The 24,996-nt window shown below is 44.0% G+C and overlaps 1 protein-coding gene across 7 annotated transcripts in view; it reads left to right on the top strand.

Annotated features, from left to right (window-relative positions):
* Positions 1–24,224, top strand: part of foxp4 (forkhead box P4) — a 70,626-nt gene extending 46,402 nt beyond the window's left edge. For 2 of the 7 annotated variants that reach the window (XM_061291404.1, XM_061291405.1), the window contains 14 exons: positions 203–325; positions 3,210–3,356; positions 6,197–6,332; positions 8,272–8,473; positions 9,153–9,251; positions 10,345–10,443; positions 12,695–12,782; positions 13,946–14,029; positions 15,338–15,715; positions 15,791–15,892; positions 17,621–17,742; positions 18,255–18,321; positions 19,199–19,371; positions 19,455–24,224. In XM_061291404.1, the coding sequence (XP_061147388.1) occupies positions 203–325; positions 3,210–3,356; positions 6,197–6,332; positions 8,272–8,473; positions 9,153–9,251; positions 10,345–10,443; positions 12,695–12,782; positions 13,946–14,029; positions 15,338–15,715; positions 15,791–15,892; positions 17,621–17,742; positions 18,255–18,321; positions 19,199–19,371; positions 19,455–19,602 (1,968 nt within the window). In that variant the 3' untranslated portion in view covers positions 19,603–24,224. Of the gene's footprint in view, positions 1–202; positions 326–3,209; positions 3,357–6,196; positions 6,333–8,271; positions 8,474–9,152; positions 9,252–10,344; positions 10,444–12,694; positions 12,783–13,945; positions 14,030–15,337; positions 15,716–15,790; positions 15,893–17,620; positions 17,755–18,254; positions 18,322–19,189; positions 19,372–19,454 lie in introns of all 7 variants that reach the window. The other 5 variants (XM_061291409.1, XM_061291408.1, XM_061291407.1 and 2 more) reach the window with 5 other exon arrangements.
* Positions 24,225–24,996: the final 772 nt, after the last annotated feature.

Genomic DNA, 24,996 nt, shown 5'->3' with positions numbered 1-24,996 from the left:
TTTGGAGATGAAGATTACCTATCGGAGCATGTATTTCTGCTGCTGTTCCATAAATTGTCTCGATTATTTTTAACAACGCTAGCGCAGTGAAGGAACGTGGCAAGAAAATATGTGTGATCTAGAACTAACCTTTTGTATTTTTCCTTCCTGTCTCAATTTAGAATATTTATTTTATATTTAATACTAAATGTTGTTCCTGTAGGTCCCTGTATCCATGGCTATGATGAGCCCCCAGATGATCACTCCGCAGCAGATGCAACAGATCTTGTCGCCCCCTCAGCTCCAGGCCCTGCTGCAGCAACAGCAGGCGCTCATGCTTCAGCAGGTGAAACACATGTGCCAAAGTGCACACATGCACACACACGCACACACACACACAGGTGGTGTCTGGTTGGACTCACTCCCACAGCAGCATGTTTAGATGTGTCTGATGTTTCATTGTGCAATGACACAAACTTGGTGCGCCTGCATCTCATTTCATGCTGTGAGCTCATTGAGGGTAAACAAAGGCAAACATTCTGACTCATGCACATTTTTTTTTGTTGCTCCTCCTTAATATTATTACTACTGTGGATGATGTTATTATAACTAAGCATGACCCCACCTGTAGGCACACACATGCACTAACTATTTTAAGAATGCCTCATGTATTCAGCGCTGCCATGACAACAGCCAGCCAACAAATAAACACTACTCATCTGCAAAAGATCTCTAAAAAATTCAGACACAAGATGTGAGTTGTGATTCAGAAGTGTTTGTGCCAATGGAGCGGCGCACTAAGCCCTCCATTTACAATCTTATCGGATCGTTCACTGTAATATCCTTCATCTGCATCATTTTCAGTTGCTAAAGGACATCTACAAATCACATGATTTGTGAGCATAATGGTGGCCAAGAACCTTCTCCCCTCGTCTCTGACAGAGAAGTCAGGCTAATAAAACCATCGCGTTTAACATCATTCTCCCCCTTAATTAACCGCAGAATGGACTTGCTTCGAATCTATATTTGCAAGCTAGCACTTTGCCGCCGACTCACACGCACACACAGAAACACACAGTACGAGACAATCAGCTGACATATCACTCAACAGAGCGTTAAATTCCATAACCCCGTGGCAGTACAGCAATGTATAAAAGTGGTTTACGGTCCGCTACCACATCATATTTGTGTGTATATGTGTGTAAATTAACCTTTAAATTTCTACATTGCTACAACTGCTCTGCTGGTTTGTTCACGAAGGCAAGGTCATGGTAATAGGCTGAAGAGGTGAGTGCCTCACTTCCATACTCTTAATGCATAGAGCCACTGAATCAAATCATTAAAAGACCTTAATTATCACTTAATTATTCCCTCAACTCACCATTCGGCAGTCGAGTGCGTGCGTGCATGCGTGTGTGCGTGTGCACGCGCTCACTTGCGTGTGCATTTGCATGTGTGACGAGGAGAGGGATCAGGACAAGTGAGGCAGAAAAGAGATATTAACCCCGCCTGAGGAAGAATAAAAGAGCAGCAAGAAAGAAAGAATGAAAAGTACTGCGTCTTCCAAGTAAGCAAATTAAAGATAAGAACGTACGTCATTGTTGAAATGCAAAGTAAATTATGCAAAATTCAAGCTATGGCCGGGATAAGACTCAAACTGGGAAATGTAAAAATGGCGTATCGCAACACAAAAGGAAAAGGAACATTACGGTTAGGATGTGCACCGGTGTCTAGTCGGCCGCATGGCGGGTCAGACGTATGAGAGACGGACGGCGGCAACTGCCGCTGTGTGAAGTCATTCTCTTGTGAGAAGCCTCTTTGAACATTTGATGCACCATGAAACAAAGACAAACTGCAGAGGCAGAGGCGATCTCAAGAGGATAACCTCCCTTGCACACTTAAGCGCACACTGTGGTCAGACTTTCCCTGCTCGCCTGGTGTGCGAGATTGTAATCTTAATGGAGCGGCCTGCCTAAATGACTGATTACTAACACAAATGCACAGACAGGCTGTGGTCAGTCAGGGGAGACAATGCTTGGGTGTTTGCAAAGTGTATTTTTTAAATGAAAGGATGGTCCCAGCGGATGGGTCTGTGGTGGTGATAGTGCCGAACAGAGCTGACTTTTGTGCAGCTGGCGCGAGATCAATTCCCACTCAGGGTCGTCTGGATGTTTGCATAATATACTTTCTTTTTTTTTTAGTGGCTTTTTTATTATCTCTCCATTCCGCTTCTGTGCAGTAAATGTGAAGCTTTGGCGTCATGGTGACATGAGTGACGAAACAAGTAAATGTCCTATTCACAAGTTTTAATTATGATTGTTTAATGACAAGATGTTTTTTTTTTTCCTGCCAAAAACGAGTTATTTTGCTTTTTTGTGTTATCCTTTAGATTCAAAAAGTGTCAATTTAATTAATGAAAGATACAAAATATACCCAGCAATATACATAAAAACAATTTCAAAACAAATTTACTGAATTCAAGTTCAGTAGTAGCAATTATTTAGCTGATGTAAAATATCCTGCAGCAAGTAGGAAAGTTGTGTATTGATGAGTTCTGTCTCTGATAATGTGCTTTGCCTTAGTGACACTAAAAAAAATGCTGTTGAATTTTATTTCATGAATTTGTTGCTTGCATCCAGATCCAAATGATTATATTTTTCCAACCATAAAATTGCGTAAATTCAACACATATGAAGAGATAGTCCAAATAGTTCCCCTACCCAAAGAATGAATTATTTTAAACGAGTAGCAGTAGTTTCAGTAGGAACTTGAAGTTCAGTGCTTAAGTAAACATGTAGTGGAGTCCCACCTCTCAGCAGTGTCATCTGGGATCGCCTGCAACCCCTTGCGTTGATCTCATGAATAAGTGGTGTAGATAATGACTATCTGTGTGTAATTCCCTCAGAGGGATGTGGCCCTGCTCAATGTTATAGACCCTCTGGAAGTATGTAGAAAAATGAAAGAAAGACATCTGCCACCTTCAAAACGTTTTGCCCTCACAGTGGCGTGCGTGCAGGCGCATTTCCCGCCACCGTCGGACCCTCGGATTCAATGTTTAATAATTGCCTTGCAACAAGTCAACACACGTTATTTTATAGCAGCTCTGCCATGTATGCGGTTTGTCGTTGGACCACACGCTGCCAGGATAATTAACGAAAGCAACTTCGGCATGCCGATGATTCTTGCATTGTTGACGTTTGCTCGTCTCGTCTTTGGTCTTCTCCTTGCAGCTACAGGAGTACTACAAGAAGCAGCAGGAGCAGTTGCATCTGCAGCTCCTGACTCAGCAGCAACAGCAGCAGCAGCAGCAACAACAACAACAACAGCAGCAGCAGCAGCAGCAGCAACAGCAGGCCGGAAAGCAAGCAGCAAAAGAGGTGGACACAAAGTGCACACTCATTTCATTCAAGTACACTTTGAAATATACAAGTGGCCTTAAACGCATCAAAAAGTGGTTGAAACGAGAGCTTGCAGAAAGGGAAAAAAAATCCATCAAGTGTCTAACGTATTGACTGTGCGGTAGGCTACATATGTTGGCCCGTCGTCATCTTCGTTCCTCGTCTTCCTTTGTGGTTTGCGGTCAGCTCATCTCCAGGCGAGCATTAGCGAACGCACGCTGTCATTTTCTCCGCCATGTCGGAGCGGCGTAGGAGTGCCGTGCCAAAGCCCTCATTTACATGCCTTCGACGGTGGGCCCGAGGTGAAATCTCCATGTAGGAGGGGTCTTACTCTCTTTTAATTGTCAATTAACCCCGCCAAACGCCGGAGGCCTTGCCTGCTTTCTCGCTCTTCTTCCTTTTTGCTTAGATAAATACAAACGCGCTGCTTTAACCACAGCTGCAAATCACTTCTGAGGATCATGTCACGCCCGATCAAAAAGATTTCCTCTTCATGGGACAAGATTGCATTGAACTGCGCTCTTTGTCTATTTTTCCAGCTTCAAAACAAAAAAATAAAAACATGCCAAATATTTTGGAGAGAAAAATGATACATTCATGCAAAAATCCAGAGACTGAACTTAGTGCCACATACGACATCTGCTCTTTTTGTCCTACATACCAGAAAAGCAGCAGTGACTCCAAAGAGGAAAAATGTCATCAGGATCATAGAAGCAATAATGTAGCATATTCGAAAATGAGGAAAGTGGTGCATTCATGCTTATTCTGGCTGCTCGATATAATAAGCTAAGTTGGCAATAAGTCGCTAACGATAATAGCAGAAGAGAAACAGAATGCACATCGGAAAGTATTCACCATCTACGCTGTAATCTTCCCTCTCTCTTGTCACATTTCATTGAAGTTATGGCTTTAATATTTCGAGCTGTGGTTAACTTTTTTTAAAATACATCCTTCCTGACATCATCCGAGCATTTCTCTTCTTCCCCATACGAGACAGGAACACATTTTACTAGTCCCTGACTAACAGCGGTGAAATTTGTCGACTTAAATCAAAATTGTGCCTGCGTATTAAATAATGTATGTTATACGAGAGCTAAAGTTGATGGATTATGGAAAAAAACACTCATAATCCACATTTTGACTAGCAGGCTTGAACTGAATTTTAGAAGTTGAAAAGGAGGAGTTGACGAATTAGGAAGCATCGTGCAAATCACATGGTCACCATCTTGCCCCTCAATTTGCTAATTTAACAAACCTAAAAACAAGTGGCGGCAAAGAGGCATAAATTAACGTGAGACTTTCTGACAAAACCACCAGAAGACACGTCCTATATTCCATTTCTTCTCCCAAAGGACTCAAACCGGCACACCTCGCCGACAGCGGCCAACCACGTCGAGCGTGACCAAAGCAAAGCAGTTGTGCTCAACTGCCATGTTTGCTCTTGCATTCTCCCCCCTCTTCCCAGCCACTGTCCCACTTTTCACTTTTTTTGTTGTTGTCCTGTAACAACTCGACAATCACTGGTCGTCCACGTATACACTTGATGTGTGCTGGGTCACTGCACAAACGCATCTACTGGCGAGAGGATGCACGTTGCAAGTAACAACAAGCATTTACTTCAACAGAGCATGGCCTATGTGTGGAAAAGGAATTTATAAAGGCTAACAAGAAGATAGTAGGAGGCGGAGAAGCGCGAGCAGAGGGAGGATAAAACCTTTAATCACTGCAGCTCAAGTGGTGTTGACTTCTTGACCTTTTCCCTATTTTTTTGCTCGCCTTTTTTACGCATGGAAGTGCTGCATTCCAAGACGATGGAAGTGTCGGTGTTTTTGTGCGTGCGCGCATTTGGGACTGGTCAGGAGTCAGCTTAATGAAGTGACTCTGAGCATCGCAGGAGATGTGTGCGTCTGTCGGTGACCGTCCATTTGTGTGTGCGTGTGTGTGTTTGTGTGTGCATCTGTGTGACTGGCAGGCTCAGACAGTGTGTGATGTGCTCATAAATCACATTGACAGCCTGTTACAGCGCTAGCTTTGACCACTCAGCCACAGCTAATGTAAACAGAACACAGACACACACACACACACGTGCGCACAAATGCACACACGCAACGTGCGCTTTAAAGAAGGACATATCTCAGGAGAGAGTGAGGGACAGAGGGGGGGCAGAGGAGCAAATGAAATGGACAGACATGGAAAAAAAAAAGAGGGGCAGTAGAGCTGGACAGAAAAGAAAAGAGCGGAAGGAGTTTGCTTATGGAAAAAGCATGCCGCCGTTGAATATAGGAAGTAAATGTATTTATTACAAAACAAAAGTTGCACGTTTCTTATTGTCCTTCCATAACTTCACATGCAGTCACACATTCCCTCGCCAGGCTCCAGTCTGAAAGGAAGTGACCTAGCTGCCCTTCCTGTGAGTTGCTCTCTGTTCATGCTGCCAACTCACTCTCTGCCCCACACAGGCACAGGGGCACACAATAAGCAGGTCCTCAAGCCATTTTTTTTTTCTCCCCGCAAGTTATCTGTGAGAGATAAAGCTCATCACTCTGGGCTTGGCCTGCAGGGACTTCAAACGGCTCAGCACAGTGCCGCTCAAGTCTAGCCTGGGAGAGCAGGAAGGAGGACATTTATCACTCTAACACACACACACATGACCTTTGCCTCAGTCTATTTTTCCCCTCTTCATCATTATGGCCATTTGATGACATGACAAAATAAAATCTCTTTGCTCAATATGCCTTTCCTTGAATTAAGTCCTAAAAGCAGGAAACTGGAGTTTTAATTTTTTCTTTCTTTCTTCCTCTTCCCACGGCGTGCAACAGCTCAGCAGCAAGCAGCTGGCCTTCCAGCAGCAGCTGATCCAGATGCAGCAGCTTCAGCAGCAGCACATCCTTAACCTCCAGAGACAAGGCCTGGTTCCCCTGCAGCCCACCGCCGCCATGCAGTCTCTGCAGCAAGGTACGCCGACGCAACCCTTGCAGGCCTCTTGTGAAGCCTGCTAAGTTCATCAGGCTGTAAAAGTTCAAAAGCCTATTGGTGGCTTTTGGGAAGGTACTCATAATAGGGCAGATATGCTACTAATTCCACAGTGCGAGCGAGGTGTGCGCACTTGTCATTAAAATTAGCCAAGGATATCATCAGAATGCTATTTTTATCCCACAGTTCCTTCAATTTGTCAGCTGATAAAAGTTGGCTGCTCCAACCACATCGACCACATTCATTCATTCACATATTGCTCATAAATGAGAATTTTTTTACCTTTTATCTTACCCACAATTTCCTGCTCAATTTTTATGACGTTACAAGTTAAATGAAAAAAATAAAACTTGGTGTTCTTTTATATCCAATTACTAGGAGTAATTAGGATGATATAAAAGACACTTTGCACTTAAGAGGGTCTTTTTTTACAACACTGCATTTTGGTATCTCCCTCTCTTGTGCTTTCCCTGCGTATCCAAAGTGGAATTTCCCTGCAGTGTGAAAGAGCCGGCCCATTGTGACGGCTCAGCCAGGCGTGAACCGAAGCATTCCTCGGACCAGCCATGCCACACAAACACACACACACACACACATGCATACACACGCAGAAACGCTTGAGCACAAAAGCGAATAATTAAACACTCACACACAAATGAACACACTAGTGGACTGCCTCAAAAGGCTGTTGTGTCCGGCTGGTAAGTGGGGGCGGGGGGGTGGGGGGCAAGAGGGCATCTCAAGAGCTGCAATAAGACAGAAAAGCTGCTCATATGGCGTAACTGTACCAAAAAAAAAAAAAAAAAACGCTCATCACATTGTGGTTAAGCCAGCAAGGATACTGGTATTGAATATAAAAGGCATAAATTGCAGGTTGTTGTCTGGAATTTAAAAAAATATTTTCATATTTTGAAGCATATCTTGTCTTATCTTCAACATAAATGTCTCAGTTCACTGAGTATGTTGAAGCGACGCCACTAAATAATTGAAGCGACTTACTGCCAAGTATTTCCGTTTCAAATATACTGTGACAGTGGAGGGGATATATTTAATAATAATAAATAATCATAAGAATTATGAACAGCAGCAATATGAGGTTGGAATGTTTCGGTTCCCGCCCCTACTGGAAGGCAGATGCATTTCTGATCTTATTTGTGTATTCATTCTTACTGTTTATTTCCACAAATGTCTTAAGTGCTCAGCTATGAATGTGTTAACGTGCTCTTCACTCATCAATAGCTCACTTGGCGTGTTTTCTGTTTTCACAAAGCGGTTGTTTAAAGTTTTTGGGCCGGCTCGATAAGTTAAACAGAAGGAAACGCTCTGCATTTTTTACAGTGAGGGTGTATCCATAGATTGATCGGGTTTCTCGGGGTAATAAGTGCTCACACTGAGAACTCTATAGCAACAAGAGGCCTCATTCCTCAACAGTGAGAACTTTTGTTTTGGCGGGAGCGCTGGAGAATGCATTCAAAGCAGACATAATATTTGTATTGCTGCAAGGTCGCTATGTGCCGACACGTATGTGTGCGGCGCCGGGTTACATTGGAGTGACCTATGGCATTTTAAGCATCTCTCTTGCTTTGAAATTGAAGCAGAAATAACAAATCTGTGCTCAAAGGGTACCTCGACCCAGTTGAGACAAACAGTGCCAGCGACAAGCTCGAATCGCCATTAGCGCTGGGGACGCATGTATAAATTAGCTTTTGGTTAGCTTGGGCTGCCGCTATTGTCCTCTCGCAATAAATCTCAGGGGCCCGAACGGCCGCATTGTGATTTTAATGAGTAGAAATTAGAAAGGGCTGTCTCTCTCTCATCAATATCATATTACCCGCATTTCTTCTCAATTCAGGTCTCTCATACGCATACATTTCATTTAAATAACCTCATTGTGATCGTCTTCATTGTCTTCGTTGGGCAGCCATGTGTCCGTCGGACCTCCAGCAGCTGTGGAAGGAGGTGTCGGGCGTGCCGAGCAGCGACGAGGCCTTGAAGCAAGCCGAGGGCCTGGACTTGAGTACCAACAGCTCTAATTCTACCTCAGCCTTCCCTAAAGCGGCCAGCGCTCACATGCCGCTGCACAGCCTGCCCAATGGACAGAGCCACACCCCAAAGAGAGACAGGTACAAGATGCGTTGACGTATAACGCTGACTAGACACAAGATTAGGTACACCTGCACAATGCAACTGTTGTTTATCATAAAAAGAAAATCTGTTGGAAGAATAACAATTGTATGTATCAAAAATACTAGTAGTATTTGGTATCGGTATTGGTAACTACTCAAGTTGTGCTTTGTGTAGAGGTAAAATATCTCCCTTTTGATTGACAGCTTCAAAGTCGTATTCATTTCACAACATCTTGATTATTACGCTTGAAGCCATCCAAAATTAGATTCGGTGGGTGTACCCGATGGCGTGGCTGGTCAGTGTTAGTGTCCTTCCACTGTGTGAGCTGTCGTCTTTCTAATTCACACTCTCCCTATATTTCAATTTCCTGCCTTCCTTTCCACTTTTTAGCCATTCTTCCCTTGCGACACATGCAACACACCGCACGGCACCAGCGTGTTAACTCATTTGATAGAGAGTGTGGCTTAAGTTATGTATGTAGTGTCGGTATGCCGTCAACCAAATGCTAATATAGGAGAGGATGAACGGAAGGAAGGAAAGACGTGGTATGGTGCAAAGATCGAGATTGATAGATGGATCTGTTTTTGCTGGCAGTTTGCCGACGAATGAACACACACATGATATTGGGGTGATGTGGTCCCATGGCTTGCTCATGGGGTTGTCTCCATTTTTAAGAGCCAGACTGTTTGAGTGGATATCCTCCTTCACCAAGGCGGACAGTGGCGATGACCATGCCCCCCCATACTCCAAAGGCAGCCAACCCCCCATCAGCCAGTGAGTAGCATGCACGCACCACTCACACATGCGCACGGCCCACACCCAGGAAGTCACTTTGGATGGCGGTTCCAAGAGTGATCAAGATGAGTGAGATGCGGGGAAATTTTGCTCTCATTGTATCTAAACAATGGATGCAGAAGCAGGCAGCGTTTGTCGTTTAGCCTGCTAAGCTAATGCATGGCTGATGTGGAGGAAAATGTGGTTGCCAGCAGTTTGTCACGGCTGCTGTCTGAGCAGCTTCTGAGTTGACTCAACCACAGCCAACACACACACACGCACGCACGCACACACACACACACACACCACCCCAACCCCTGCATGCACATTAGATCAGGAAGAGGTGAAAAAGAAAAAAGGGAGAAGGACGGAGACATGTTTCCATCTGCGAAACAAATGTTTTTTGTTAGACGACCTCATGATGTTGATTTGGACGGATCCTCATTCCAGTCCTCACACACACACACACATGCACACGCGCGTACACAATCCTCATGTACGTATATGCAGAGATGACAGTTGCCAGAGAAAGTTTAGATCCACATCTGCTCCACACCAATATGCACACACATTCTACTCTACAGTATGTCGTGTTTGTTTTACTACCACGCGCTAAAGCCAAGCTGGCCCAGTTACAGCAAGCACACGAGCGCTTACCAGAATAACCATCGTTCGATGGCGGCCGCTGCTAATCAGTCTCGGAACGAGTTGGGCCCCGTGCCGACTCTGCGTCAAGACCTGAAACACAAGAACCGACAGCAAAACGAACACACTGGCGCACACACGTGCGCCGCATGCACGCCAAGGACAAACAAGACGGGTCATGGATTTGAAAATATGCTTCTGAGGTTGCTGGAGCGATCGCCTTCTTCTTCGCCTGGCTTCTGTAACTGACCCCACTCTGTTCTATCACGCTTTTCGCCGCACTTGGCTCGGCGAGCGGCACAAGCTAACCACACTCAGATGGCGGTGTTGTTGCTACTGCCGCAAACAGTTATTCATGTGTGGTCGGTTGACACTTTCCTGCTCTCCGTTCTCGCCTTTATTGAGCGCGTGTTGTGTCGCGAGACCTAACCGAGCTCTCTACCCGCAGCCACGAGGAGCATGCCGGCTCCCATCCTCTCTACGGCCATGGAGAGTGTAAGTGGCCCGGCTGTGAAGCACTGTGTGAGGACATGGGACAGTTCATCAAGTAAGTGTCTGGAAGTTCTTCTTCAACCAATTGATTTAGATTTCAGGCACTGATGTCTCCTTCCAACTATTCTTGCTTGTTTTCTTCCAATTTGGCAGTCGCTCATTTCTTTTCTCATTAACCACAAACTTTGGACCACATCAAAACAGTCTTCAATTCCATCTTGAATTGTAACACGTTGCCTGTCATTTAGAAGGGACTCGATTTGATCCCATGTATTAAAAGAAACATGACTTCTTATCAGATTGAGACTGTAGAAAGATGAAATAAAGCCCCGGTGGAATGTTGAACGTCACTCACTGATGTATTTTAGCACCTCTGAGTCTTCAGTTGCCATTGATTGCATCATATTCAATGTTAGTCTAACATAAGCCGTACACGTGTATACATTGACACCGTAAAACTTTACTCAATTAACTAGCAGTAAAAAAAAAAAAATGTGGGTGGTGGGGGTCGCAAAAGCTCATGCTGTCCAGATAATTCCATTTCCTTTAATGCCATAAAAGGGACTATCTAAAGTTGTCATTCATTTTCTGATCACAAGAATATTAATGGAGGCCAAAGCAGACAAAAAAAAAACAACAGATAACAATTGTGTTGATGTGGATATTGAAAATTTGTATTTCTACAGCTTTTTTTTCATCAGTGTTGTGGTCCAGTCCCTCCTGTTGCTTGTTATTAGCCAGCATGAAGTCAATTGAGGATGCTGAGTCCGGCCTTGACACGCTGTTACTTCCTCCTCACACAGCGGACTTCCCGTAGCACTAACAAGCTCTTAACGAAGCCCCCCCACCTAAAACAAACTCACCCTCATTATGTTTTCATGGAACTATTAAACTATTTGAAAAAGCGTGAGGGATGATATAAATCAGCCAAGGTGATGAAATCGGCCTTATCGTGAAAGTGTGATCGCGATGGCATCGGACAAGCAGATCAAAGCTCGGAGGCAGGCTGGGAAAGTTCGAAGAGGAAAGCTGTTGTTTGGTGTCTCATTTCACGTAGCCTCGGGCAGATGGAAGGAAAGGGAGGAGAGGGGGGGGGGGGGCTGAGTGAAAGTGTGCAAGAGAGAGAGTTGAAGATGAGAAAAAAGAGCCGGTGACAGATAATGCCCGTAAGTCCGAAAACGCTCCCCCCTTCCAGCCAGCTTTTGTCATCGCCCCATGAGGGTAGCGGCAAGAGCAGAGGAGGAAGACGCCCCCCTATTTCAGCCCCCCTTGTCAAAGTTCTCTGGTCTAGCATTCAAAGTGTGCTTGATGGGCCTGGGTATGAAGTGGGTTAAAGTCTCGTCTGCCGGGAGTAAACAGAGCCTCTTTGTGGGCCACATCCAAAAAGAAAATCTGCTACTGTTTATGTCCCATGGACAGACAGAAGGGATTTTTTATTTTTTTTTTGCTTAGAATGAGACTGAATCATTGGCATTTAGGGAGACGTGGGAGGGGGGGAGAGTGGACGGAAGAGTGAGGAGAGTAAAAAAAAGGGGGGAGAGAAGTGAGATCATGTTTTTTGTTATTATTATCGTGCACTTGTGTTGAGCCTTGGATTAGCCATGCCATGACATCATTGTTTTTGTTTCATTTCAAGCCTCACTCTGATATTGCCTAACTTTCCGAGGTCTAAGTCAGAGACTCCACACGCACGCACATGATCATTTACCCAAAAACAGTGAGAGGAGTGCTTCCTTCGGATTAACACCACATGATATCATAAAAAGTCCCTCTGGAGCACGGGCACACACTTGACGGATATGCGCTGGCACAAACACGCAGTGGGCGGGCGGACGGGCGGCAGCAACCTGTGAATAACCTTGGTGATGACAGAGGAGAGAAAGGGATGGAGGAAGGGAGACAGGGAGGGGTGCAGTGGGAAAGATCAGAAGGTCCCAGGTCCTCCCACAGCGGAGGAAACAAACAGCACCGGCGCTCAGCTCAGTCACATCCGAAAAGGCATTCATATGAAGTGGAGTGAAGTTAAGCAAGAAGCGCGTCTGAAGATAAGCTCTCGGGCGATAACGCATGAGCTCATATCCAGGTGGTCGTCTCGGAACACGGCTCACTTAGCACCAGTCGAGTATACGCACATACAACACAGCTGCTGCGTCTTTCGGCAGACAAAATAAACCACCAGAGCATTTCGGAGACAGTTCGTAACGCTTAGCTAAATAAATCGTGATAGCTCTCCAAAGTCTTTGCCGATCAAGAGCGGCTTTTGCTTTCCTTCCAGATATGACCTAACCCCGTCCAATCTTCTTTAGGCACTTGAACAACGAGCACGCCCTGGATGACCGCAGCACCGCTCAGTGCCGAGTCCAGATGCAGGTGGTCCAGCAACTGGAGATACAGGTGGGCCTCTCGCTCGCTCGCTCTCACGCACGCATGCGTTTCATTGTCACCGCTTCCCAAACAAAAGCCCGACCCGACTCTTTCCGAGCCGGTCGATGCCGCTAACTCGTCTGAGCCCGAGAAGCCGTGTTTATGGAGAGCAGCGGAGCTTGTAATTTAAAAGGAGCAGTCGGCGGGGAAGCTGCCATCGGCCGCTCCAATTATAAAGCTGCTCTGGTCACCGACGAGAGCGAGCGAGGCGCTGAAGGAGCGGAAGGAAAAGCAAAAAAGAGAGGGAAAAAAACACATAAGCGAGAAAGCAAAGGGGCATGGAGCATGGCCTCTCTTCACCTCCAAATGGTTCATTCATGCCACAATCTTGACACCACTGAAGGCACCAGCAAAGGCTGACATACAATTAAAATAAAAATAAAAATCATGTTCATATGCGCTGTCTGAACAAAAATACTCATTCATGAAATAAAAACGACACAAGTTGCAGCTGCCTCTAAATACATTGGGACAAAAAATGTCTTTGTTTTCTTTTCAATATATTATCAGACACGACTGAGAATGTAACTCATGCAATATTAGCTACATTTCATGACTGACAAGATTGCATTACACGCACGCGCACACACACGCACACACACAAACAGTGACTCCCAACACCGACGGTAAACATTCTTTCTTTGAGCCGCTGAGACCTTCACTGGGGAATACAAAGTGACAGAGGAGCAGGCGGCGTCACATCACATTGGAATGTCCATCTTTATCTCACTGACATGTCACTTCATCCCTCGACAGTCACACACACGTGCACACACACTTGGGCCCAATGTAGACATTTGAAATATTCACACGTCATTGCAGTGTGTGTTAATAGTGCTAAAACTACATCAAGCAGCAACACTTGGAAACCACCACCACCACCACCACACACACACACACGCACACACACACACTAAAAGAATATCCAGAGGCTATAATGGTACCCATTTAAAGGCAGTCAACAATGTCAAATGGGAACAAGTGTTTCTGCAGGCTAGTGGAAAGCATGAGAGTGCTCCGCTTGCTCTCGTGATTCTCTGCTCAGGTTGTACTTCCATCCGTAATATTGTGTCAATAAAGGTTTGTATTTATTTGTGAGTAAAAGTGGATAACCTGCATGGTGTTTCTCACAGCTGGCAAAAGAGAGCGAGCGACTCCAAGCTATGATGACCCACCTGCACATGCGCCCATCAGAGCCAAAGCCTTTTAACCAACCCGTGAGTTCACACCTGCACATGCTGATTATTATGATGACAGTTTCCTTCACCATCTTTCATTCACCAATTTATAGGGTATTTGATCTTTGAAGCTTTCTCGGATACCAAAATGCTGACATGTAGTAGCTCACCATTTGCGCCCTCTGTTGACCATTGAGGGTCAATGATCAGTCTGGTACTCCTCAGTTTTGTTCTTTGTTTTTAACTTCGTCATTATTTTTATGCAATATTTAAATCTGGTCTGAGAGAGAAATAGCAAAGCAGGTTGATGAGACCTCAAAATTAGATGTGTGTGTGCGCGTTTGACCATAGTGCTTGGCACACTTGTTATTAGTCATCTGTCTAATGAATATTTCATTATTCAGATTTACGAAGAGTCCTATTAAAATATGAAGATGTTGAAATTAATTGTCAATTAGAGGAAGAGTGTCATAATTTGACTTGATGTAAATGGTGCAGCTGAGTGGCGCACGTGTGTGTGTGTGCGTGCGCGTGTGTGTCTGACGGGTTGTTGGCAGGGGGGATCAGCCGCCATTATCATCTAATGGGAAATCAGGAAGAGGCGTGTTCTGTCGCCGCTGGAGCCGAGCCTCCGGGTCAGGGATTGGAGAAGGAGGGGCAAGGGCGGGGCGTCGGGAATGGAAACAGAGCTTGGCCTCAATTAACAGGGTTCGACTGTTGCCGTGGTGATTTGGAAGGGTTGGAGCGTTAATGAAGTACCTGTTAAACAGTCCCGCCCCCCTCGAGTCGGCTTAAATGGTGGCGAGAGGGAACAGAGGAAAGCCGAGGAAATTCACCCCACACACACACATGCAGAGGTTTTAATTAGTCCTAAACTAGTCGTTCTAACCTCTGTTCCAGAGAGACGCGGATGTGGTTTTATATATATATATATATATGTGTGTGCGTGCAAGGCCCTAATTGGACTGTATTCTTCCGTGAAGACTTGGCCACCGCAGCGGTGTTTCTGTTTGTGTTCTTTACAAACATGCTGGTGTGTGGTTTTGTTTTTGCAAGCAAGGTTAATTGCAGGAGTGTTTTATGAATAAATGTGACTGTGGCTTGTGTGTGCATGTGTGTGTGGCCAGGGATTTCAAACTAGTAGAAGAAGCTGCTGTGTGACACTCGACTTATATGATGGCTTCCTTGTTAGACGGATTTGAGGTCAGGGTTCTGCACAGGATCTCTCACAACAAACGCCTTGCTTGATTTACTGAATTGCAAACAATGCAGGAATCCAAGATGGTTGATTTCTGAATCGATTCTGCCGAGCGGTTCACATAGGTGACCTCACCTCCATCTTTGCAGTTGAACCTGGCTTCCAGCGGCTCTCTTCTAAAGCGTGACAGCGATGTCTACCCGGACGGTCTTCCTCACCCTCCCACCTCAGCGGCAACCCCCATCACTCCACTGCGCCAGGGACCCTCGGTGATCAGCTCCTCCAGCCTTCACACACACTCCCACGCGCACGGCGTCGGGCCCATCCGCAGGCGCAACTCCGACAAATACTGCACCCCCATCGCCTCGGGTAGGTCGACGACCTTCGCTCGTGTCTTTACATCAATACAATTTCTAATGTTTCTCGACCGGGTTACTAATCCCAACCCAGAGCTGGCTCAGAACTGTGAGTTCTACAAGAACGCCGATGTCAGGCCTCCCTTCACATACGCCTCTCTTATACGTCATGTAAGTCTCCTCGCTTCTCCTCTTCCTCCTATCCATCTGCCATCTTAATTTTCAACCGTCTGTCCGTGCCTACAGGCCATTCTGGAGTCACCCGACAGACAGTTGACTCTGAACGAGATCTACAACTGGTTTACACGAAAGTTTGCCTACTTCAGGAGAAACACAGCCACGTGGAAGGTAAACCTTCTCCAACTAAATGTAGTGGGGAATTTGAGTGGCAGCTCCTCCAGAGAGAGTGAGAATATGACCGTGAGGTAGGGGGCACATAGAGACCCTGACCTGCTCCCTCACAGTCCCAAAACCGAGGCGAGAAGGTGCAAGCGATGAGGGTAAAGAAATGGAATATCATCTTTAAATGTAGCCTTCATAAATATATAGACTTTAAAATTTGACTCCTCTTTGGCTTTATGGATTTATACAGCAGCTCGGTGAGTCAAACAGGGAGGCCAAGATGTATGTCCCTTAATAAGCCGTTAAATTTCATGAGGGGAGCAGCGGTGTCAAGTGAGTGGAAGTCATTGATCAGAGGAAAGAAGGACCAGAGAAAGAGCAAGGAGGGATAGTGAGTGAGAGAAATGAGGGGAAAAAAGCTTTTATCCAATAATTGTTACATTTGAGGCACAATTCAAAATGTTGAAAAAAACAAATCCTGTCTGATTACATCTCATTAAATTGAACACAAGACTCAGACATAGACAGGGGAAGGTTATTGTATTATACACAATTGAATGTTTATTTTATTTTATTTTTTTAAATTAGGCCTCCCCGAGCCTGATGGATGAGTGACATGAGTGTTGTGACCCGCTCTAAATGACTTCTAATATTTTAACTGGGAGAATCAGGCTTTCATCACGGAGACAAATGCAAATATCGCCTTTATAGCACCGTGTGTGTGTGAGTGTTTGTGTGAGTGTGCGTGGGTCTGTGTTTCCCCGTGTGTGTGTTTGAATGAGAGTGCGTCGTCAGGGTGGCAGGCGGAGATTGGGGTCAGACTCATTTACAAAACTTAGCATGGTGGCTCAGGGGTTGAAGGGATGCGGGGGAGAGCGGGTTCCTGCGCTGATTATGGCTTGTGTAATTATGTGTGTTTGTGTGAATGTGTGTGTGAATGTGTGTGTAATTACGGCAACGAGTGATGCACGCCTGGCCTGTCCCTCCCTCTCGGCTTAGAACAGCATGTCAGAGAGAATATGCAGGATTTAATTATAGACGAATTAAAATTGGTAATGAAATTGGGCATGAACACACTACAAATGGCAGATGAAAAGGGAGGCCTGTCCCTGGGGGGGGCGGACCCAGATAGCCGCGTGTCTGCTTCAGTGTGTGTGTGTGGGTGTGTGTGTGTGCCGATGCTTGATGATGACGGATAAGAAAACTCTGAGATAAAATAATGCTGCCTCGCACACATTATTCCAAGCACGCTGCTGCAGTTTGTGTATAAAAAGAGATTTTCAAAATGATCTCATGTTCTCATACATGTAACTTGAATATAATATTGACGTTTGTATTTAATACAGTTTGAGGAATCGTTGCAAAATGTGTTTTTGGACTGTTGTGATTTTGTTCATTATTAACGTAATGTGACCTTATTTTATAATGATGTGATGGTGATGATAATATATTTTAAGGGAGACAATGTGACACAACATAGATTTTCTTTCACATAATTCACCTGTATTTTATGAATGTGGATCATTTTATTTTTATATACCATATGTACATCAATTTGAGGAAAGTGACTTTGGAAAAAATAAAAATATACAGGGCAAGGTTTGGCCTGCACTTGAAAACATTTCATTTCAAACATTGTGTATGATTTTCTTGCAAATGTAGAAACAGTTTAAATTAAAAAATCCTTCAAAATGAAATACAATATAATGTGTTTTCTCTTTTCTTCTTTCCCAGAATGCTGTGCGCCACAACCTAAGTCTGCACAAATGTTTTGTTCGTGTGGAGAACGTGAAAGGAGCCGTGTGGACCGTGGACGAAGTTGAATACCAAAAGAGGAGACCACCAAAGATGACCGGGCAAGTACACACGTGAGCACACACACACGCACACATGTGCTCTCCTACACTTTTTCCTTGGCACACTCGAGGTTGATGTGAGCATGAGCTTATGGGTGCTGGCGTGATGATTGCCTAAATGGAACTACATTTACTATATGTGCGGGGTATGTGTGCGTGTGCGTGCATGTGTGTGTTCCTTGTTAGTCAACACCATTAGCAAGCAGCTGCATGTGTGAGATGCACGGGAGTAACCAACCTTGTTAGTGAATGCAAACAGATGTTCTCTCCAATTGCCAGAAAAACCGGGGTTAATTAAATGCGCACACACAAACGCACACCTGCACATCAGCTAGCAGACAGTCTGCTATTGTGTGTGTTTAAGCATCAGTTTACAGTGTGTGTATGTTTCTACTGAGATTGATTCTAAGCTTTGGATGAGGTGGTGACATTTCCACATATGTGCTCAATCTGGCATCCTCATGGTTCTTTTTTTTTTTTTTTCCTCTATGTGTGTGTGCGCGTGTGTTTAGGAGTCCCACTCTTGTGAAAAACATGATTTCAGGCCTGGGCTTTGGATCCCTCAACGCCAGCTACCAGGTAAGGAATGTCCTCCTACTCCATCTTTCTCTTGCTGTGCCGCATGCACACACACCAGCCAATCCCAATCAAGGACACTAATATCAATTCCCTTTTATAATTAGCAGATTCCCTAACGACATTCGCACCACCTCCCTCGTCTCCCTCATGAACCTCACCTCCCACCTCCCTCGCTCACACAGGCGCCACCCCCACTTCCACGCACACACAGCACGGCAGTTTTGCACAAGGCGTCAAGTAGTAGTCAATTAAGGTTACTGCATAAAATTATGGCCCGTGGCAGCAGCAGCAAAAAAAAAAAAAAACATCCCTAAGCTGATGAGAGTTGCCCACATCTTTTGTGTGCGTGTTGCCGGGTGGCTGTGAGGTCCGAGTTGTCTTCTCCAGCAGTAGCTGGATGATGATGATGCCAGTGTGCGCTGACAGACGCTGCCCTCTGTTGGGGGCACTTGTTCCCGCGCTCTGAAGTTGACGCTTCACGTTTTTGTGCGTGTGTTTATGTTGAGGTTGTGGCTCAGTCTCCCTCAACATGCCTGTTGAGACTCTCGGGTTCAACTCGCAGACTTTTGACAGCCTTCTCCGTGCGCTTCGTGTGGAATGTACTGTGTCGAAGTGCCCCCTAGTGGTTTGCCAAAGCATCATTTAGAGATGATCCAGTACACGGGTATCTAAGTTGTTACTTCAAGGGCTACATTTGGAAAATAAAAGTTGAAGGTCCACAATTTTTTACCTTTGATTCATTTAAACAAACCCGATTAAGCAAAAAGTCAAGGATTTTCTGTGGGAACACCAAATTGAGCATTTTAATTGTTTCCAATGAAGTGAAGCTATGTGGATGATATATAAGCTTCTTTTTTTTTTTTTTTTGTGGGTGCAGGCGGCCCTGGCAGAGAGCAGCCTGGCTCTGCTCAACAGCCCTCCCCTGGTGACCCCTCCATCTGCAGCCAGCCTCAACATGCTGCACGTGGGCCATGATGATGTCAGCTCCACAGTGGAGCAGGTCAACAGCAACGGCAGCTGCAGTCCCACCCTCAGCCCTCAGCAGTACAGGTACACACACACACAGTGACACTCCAGTGTGATCAATAATGAGCGTGTAGCTGTCAATTGCTAACATGCCCCCACACCGGCAGCCACGCGGTGCACGTGAAGGAGGAGCCCACCGAGATCGAGGAGGACTGTCGGCCCGTCTCCCTCCTGGCCGGCATCACACACAACATGTCCTTGCCGAGCGACGACCGTGACCTGGAGGACGACCTCCCCGCCGACGACCTGGAGTAAGACGGCTCCGCCGGACGGGATCGAAGGGGCGTGGCTTAGTCAGAAGAAACGATAGCAAGAAGAGAAAAAAAAGAAAACGAGAATGTTTTTTATTTTTATTTGTCGTTCTGGGCAAGCAACCCGAGGATGACATTGAGAAACTCCAAACAGGGTTTGAAGACCTCCGTTACTTTAAGTCTGTGGAGCACTGCTTTAACTTCACATCTCTTTCCACAAACACACACCTACACACACACGTATACACGCACACACTGGCGCACTCCTTCACTAGTGGAAGCCTCCTTCAGCTTCGTGGAGACCCCAAGAGCTCTTTTTCCTCCTCACTCAGGCGGCCCGGCGAGTCGCGCAGGCCCACAACTGTACATGCGCGTGCGACCATGTGTATATATCCGTAGATCCGGAGCATTCGCCAAGGGAGGGGAGTGCAGTATACCTCTCCATCTACCAAACACACTTTGGAGTCAATCTTTCATCAGACCCAAACGTTTGGCTTTCAGGATGGGAAGTGAGGAAAGATGCTTTCAAAGAAGAATACCTCGAACTGCGCCAACCCAACACATCGTCTCGACATTTGTGACCGGGAGGAGGCGTGGCCCCTCTTTGCTTGTGAGATATAAAAAAAAAAATAAAGAAGAATAAGAAAACATTGTCCCAGCCACCCCAAAAGACTGCAAGAAAAGGAACATCCATTGCCGTCTCTTCTCCTTCGTTTGGGATGTCGAGATGAGTTTGGAACACTCATAGAAGAAAATAGCCGGGAAGTGTCTATAGAAATATTGTGACTTAAAAAAAAGGAACCTGTCAATGACATGGAAAAAAACATGTGGTAGCTTTATCATTTCCTTTTTTTTTTTAATTGATGTTATTAGTTGTCTTTATTTTTGAGGAGCATTATTCCCATGGTGGTGTTTCTTTTTCCGTGTATCTTTTCTGCCGATGCTGGTTTAGTTTTGTATTGATTTTGTGTTCAATTTGTTTTTCACACCATTTCCAAAATGTATGGGGAAGAAAAAAAAAAGAGAACCCACAGTATTGTACCCCCCCCCCCCCCTCCCTTTCACTCCCAATTGTAGCAGGCTAGAAATTTGGAAATAGCACTTAAAAGTTACCATTATCCAAACAAATTATTTAACAGCATTTATTTTTATTATCATTTTGCATTCTGTCTCATTCATTTATTTTTGGTTGTGTATTTAGTTGAGAGATAATGCTTTAAGAAAAAAAGATCTATAAAAATATATATTAATGCAGTTAGAGAATACCTCATCCTACAAAGGTTCCGATTTGAAAAAGAAACAAGGGGGGACTTCTTTGCGCCGGAAACCAAAACGTGGCTCCATTCAAAGTTCTGTGCTGGTGATTCGTTACCGTGTCGACGCTGATTCAATGTGTGAGGATGTGTTAAAGGAATATCACGTGAGATGTTTTCTCTTTTTTTTTTGTATTTGCAGGTTTGCTTTCTCCATAGTGCCATACCAAATTTAACATTTGTCATTTTTCAAATCTATTACCTGCTTCTTACTCCCGTCTTATTTTTGTTACAGGTAACCAAAGAAATGTTTAGAAAACCAAAAACCCTGTAGTTTGTTTCACCCCCTTCCTTTTTTTTTTTAATTATTGTTATTTCAGCCTCCTTTTTGTTCTTAAAAAAAAAGACAACAAACCAGGAGTTTGAGCATTTTTTGTTTCTTTTTTTTTGTTTGATGTATTGTTTGACGGTTGAACAGGATTTACAGTGCTTACCATTCCCGCAAACCAAAGTATGAGACTACAAATTTGAAGTAAAAGCTTTTTTTTCCAGTTCCAAACTGCTCCTATTAGGTATGAGGCCAAATATACAAAGGAGTATTAAAGCCACACCAAAAAGGAAAAAAATACCAGGGGGAAAAAAAAATACCATTTTTGTTTTGTGTGTCATTTTAAGAATTGAACATTAGTTAATATTTGTTAAATTACTTCTGCTTCACAACAGAACAAAAATGACTTTTCCAACAAAACAAAACAAAAAGACTTAAACATTTCACAGTAAACTTTGTCTTGACATCCTGATGATGTGACAATTCATTTGTGTCAACGTTTTCCTCTTAACATTCTACAATTTTTTCCCCTTAATTTTAGTGTGGCCTTAATACTCCTCGGTACAAATACATAAGTATTAACATGCACAGTTCCTCTTACTAAGGCAAAAAAAAAAAAAGCACTTAGAGGTGACAGTGTGACTCTGCCATGCTCAGGCTAACGTGTGTTCCAAACACAATGCGCAGGACTAAGTCATTCCAAAAATGTGTAGCGAGGAATCTTTCCATTAAGAGGGAACCAATAACACTAAAACGATTCCAGCGTAAGAGGACAACAACTAAGGGACGTCATCTTTAAAAAAATTCACATTTTCATTCTTAACTTTTGCACTTGACACCATTTTCTTATTTAATTGAAGAAGCAACTTATTTCTTACAAAAAAAAGACAGACCAAAAAGAACACTACCTCCTTTTGGAACTCTCGTCTATACCCCCCCCCCCCCCCCTCCCTCCCTTCCCCTGACATTATTCCTCACTAATAACAACATGTGGACTCCCCTGTCACATACGTGTGCTTCAGCCCAAAAACAAACAAGACGGACTGTAAAGACTACCTCGCCTTAGCTGCGACCTGAAGCGCTCTCTGCAGCTCCTACGTGTCACTGGCATGATGGAGAACCCCCTGATTGGGCCAATGTACTGTTGCAGGGAAACTGTTATCAGATGTGATGATAGGCAGAATTTAACATACACATACACACACATGGGTGGCACAGAAGCAGGGCTACATGGGTTTGTGCAAACAGCGGCTCTGACCAAATATCCAAAGACCCCCCCCACCAAAAAAAAAAAAAAAAAAAGCAATGACTACTCCACAAGAGGACACACACACACAAATACACATCATGGCTCCTTCAGTCCAAACAAGAGGAACTGCTGCATTCAGTGGAATATGTAGATGATCTTGTGCTTTAAGGTACACCTGTAAACAAGGCGCTTTTATAAAGATTGTTGACAGGTCACCGCGTAACATTTCTTGGCATAACAAAATGTATTCTTGTATATTAATGATTGACTTATCTCTCCGGGGCATTCTTTCCTTTTGTTTGCGCTTGTTCATTTTCGGTGTGTGTTTCCTGCACCTGTTTAGCTATTGTAAAGCTCACAGCTCTGGTTCCTATACTGTACTGCTAATGCTGAACTATATGTATTTATCATATTAAGTACTGCAGGTATCTTGGTTTTGATAGTTTTCTTTTTGTTTCCATGTTTTCAGATCTTCATACAAACGTCTGGGACGATTTAGTTTTTTTTTAAGTGTATTATCGCGAAAAAAAAAGGTTAAAAGAGTAAAATTTAGAGCAGTGGTTTTAGGTAAGATTTGTTTGTATATTTATCTTAGCTAGGTCTATTTTGATACTTTTTTGTCTCTGTACTGCATTTATGCGTTTTTAAGGAAAAAAAACACAAATGGATGAACTAAAAAATTTACGTTATGATGTATTGATACCTCAGAAGGACTTCTTTTTTTTTTTTCTCTTCTCAATGACAGGACCAAAACTTTTGAAAAGAAAATGAGTGTAAGAATATTTAGCCTCTCTCCTGCTTTACACAAATGTGGACTGTCCGTTGGTCCTTTCAGGTGCCAATATTGTATCCCTCTGACCCCTGACCCTTGTGATTCCTTCGCTGACCTCTGGCCTGCAGAGCTGTCAATCATTCGCGGGCGGGAGGGGGGGGGGGTTGCCAAGTCACACACTTCCTCTTTTAATACCGCAAAGGGTTAGGGTTGCTTGCATTGTTGATGCTCATCCTCCCTTTTTTTTTTTTTTTTTTAATATATATTTGGCGTGGTCACGGTACCATAAGGTAGACCGGCGCTCCGAGATGCAGCTCTCCGTCTGACTACCAAAGTCCAAAACTCCTGAAGTGTAACCAAACTGATACCTTAAACCAAACCGAAAGCGAGCTACTTCCAAAAGTCTCTATCGACGTCACAGATCACCTTCACTGATAGCTGTTCTCTCTCGTACGTGTGTGATGTCGGCCTCGGTGGCTTAAGCGGAGCCCCAATTTGTCACGTGTGATTGGACGCTCTCAGTCTTTTAAAAGGAGGGGGGGGTGGGATTGGGTTGGGTGAGGTGGACTGTCCAAGTGGAGTATACTAAACAAGTCCGAATGACCACTTCAGCTCTCCTCTGGTTAAACCTTAGGAATGTGTGTACATTTTCAGCAGTGACTCTTCAGTGTGTTGTGATTTAATTTCACTTTATTGCTTTGCTTAATTTTGTTGCTATTTTTTATTTTTTTTTGCAAGTGTCACCAGACTTAGAGGCGGGGGCTGGGTGCAGGTGGCTTTAAGACATAGTGAAGCCTCCATGCCGGGTAGCCATGTCGATGCCAGTCACTGCCCTTTCTTTCATGCTGTATAAAACACACACACACACACACACATGCATATATCTGTGTATTTGTAACCTGAATCTTCTTGTGTCTGTCCATGCAGACAATAAAAAACTGTACAGTAGGTCTAGTTGCATGTAATCTGTACTAATTATTGACAATGGCATTATAAAATGCAATAAAATACTTATTACACTGTCCCATTTGGAGTCTTTGTTACTTTAAGGATTAATAATTAATCATATGGATAGACTAAAAGTATCAGGTAATTATATTTTATCAAAAAAAAATAATTAATCATTTTAATTTAATTTTATATTCTAGGCAACAACTGCTTTTTTTTCGCTTTATCTTGGTCATAGCTGTGTGTCTAAATCATTCTCATTTATGATTTACACACAGCAGTATTAAAACATTTCCTTCTTATAATGTAGTTTATATATTAAAGGTAATTTATTGATTTACCACATCAACAAATTTACCCAGTTTAATGAGTCATGCAAGTAAAAACATGCCTTGAGATGAGTCGCTAGCAAACGCTGAGTCAAGGAGAGTGTGTTGTGATACAAAGAGCAGCCGCCAGGAGGAGTAAACAAACCGGACAACACAAGCAGCATATCACAAACATGCATTCTGCGACAAACAGTCACTGACAGCATCCTGCCAACAGGGTGAGCCAGAGAGTTCACAACGGCATGTGAACGAGCTGGCAAGGTGAGCTCCTGCACACTTTGAGACAATGCTGGGAAAGTTCAATTTCTCGCAAACTAATTCAAAGTTCAGTTCACGGATTTTAAAATGAACTTGTTCAGTTCATGATTTATGAACTAAGTTTATCATTCCAAAAATGAAGAGCTCATAGTTCTTTTCTTCTCACAATTTAAAAAAAAAAAAAACTTTTGACATTTTGGCTGTAGGGTTAGTTTATTAAATAAATTAAAATAAATCATTATAAATTAAATAAAAATAAAA

This window comes from Syngnathus typhle, linkage group LG11 (genome assembly GCF_033458585.1).
Source record: "Syngnathus typhle isolate RoL2023-S1 ecotype Sweden linkage group LG11, RoL_Styp_1.0, whole genome shotgun sequence".
In the NCBI taxonomy this organism is placed as follows: domain Eukaryota; kingdom Metazoa; phylum Chordata; class Actinopteri; order Syngnathiformes; family Syngnathidae; genus Syngnathus; species Syngnathus typhle.
Note: the sequence above shows the minus strand (reverse complement) of the source record. Positions and strands in the feature narration are given on the sequence as shown.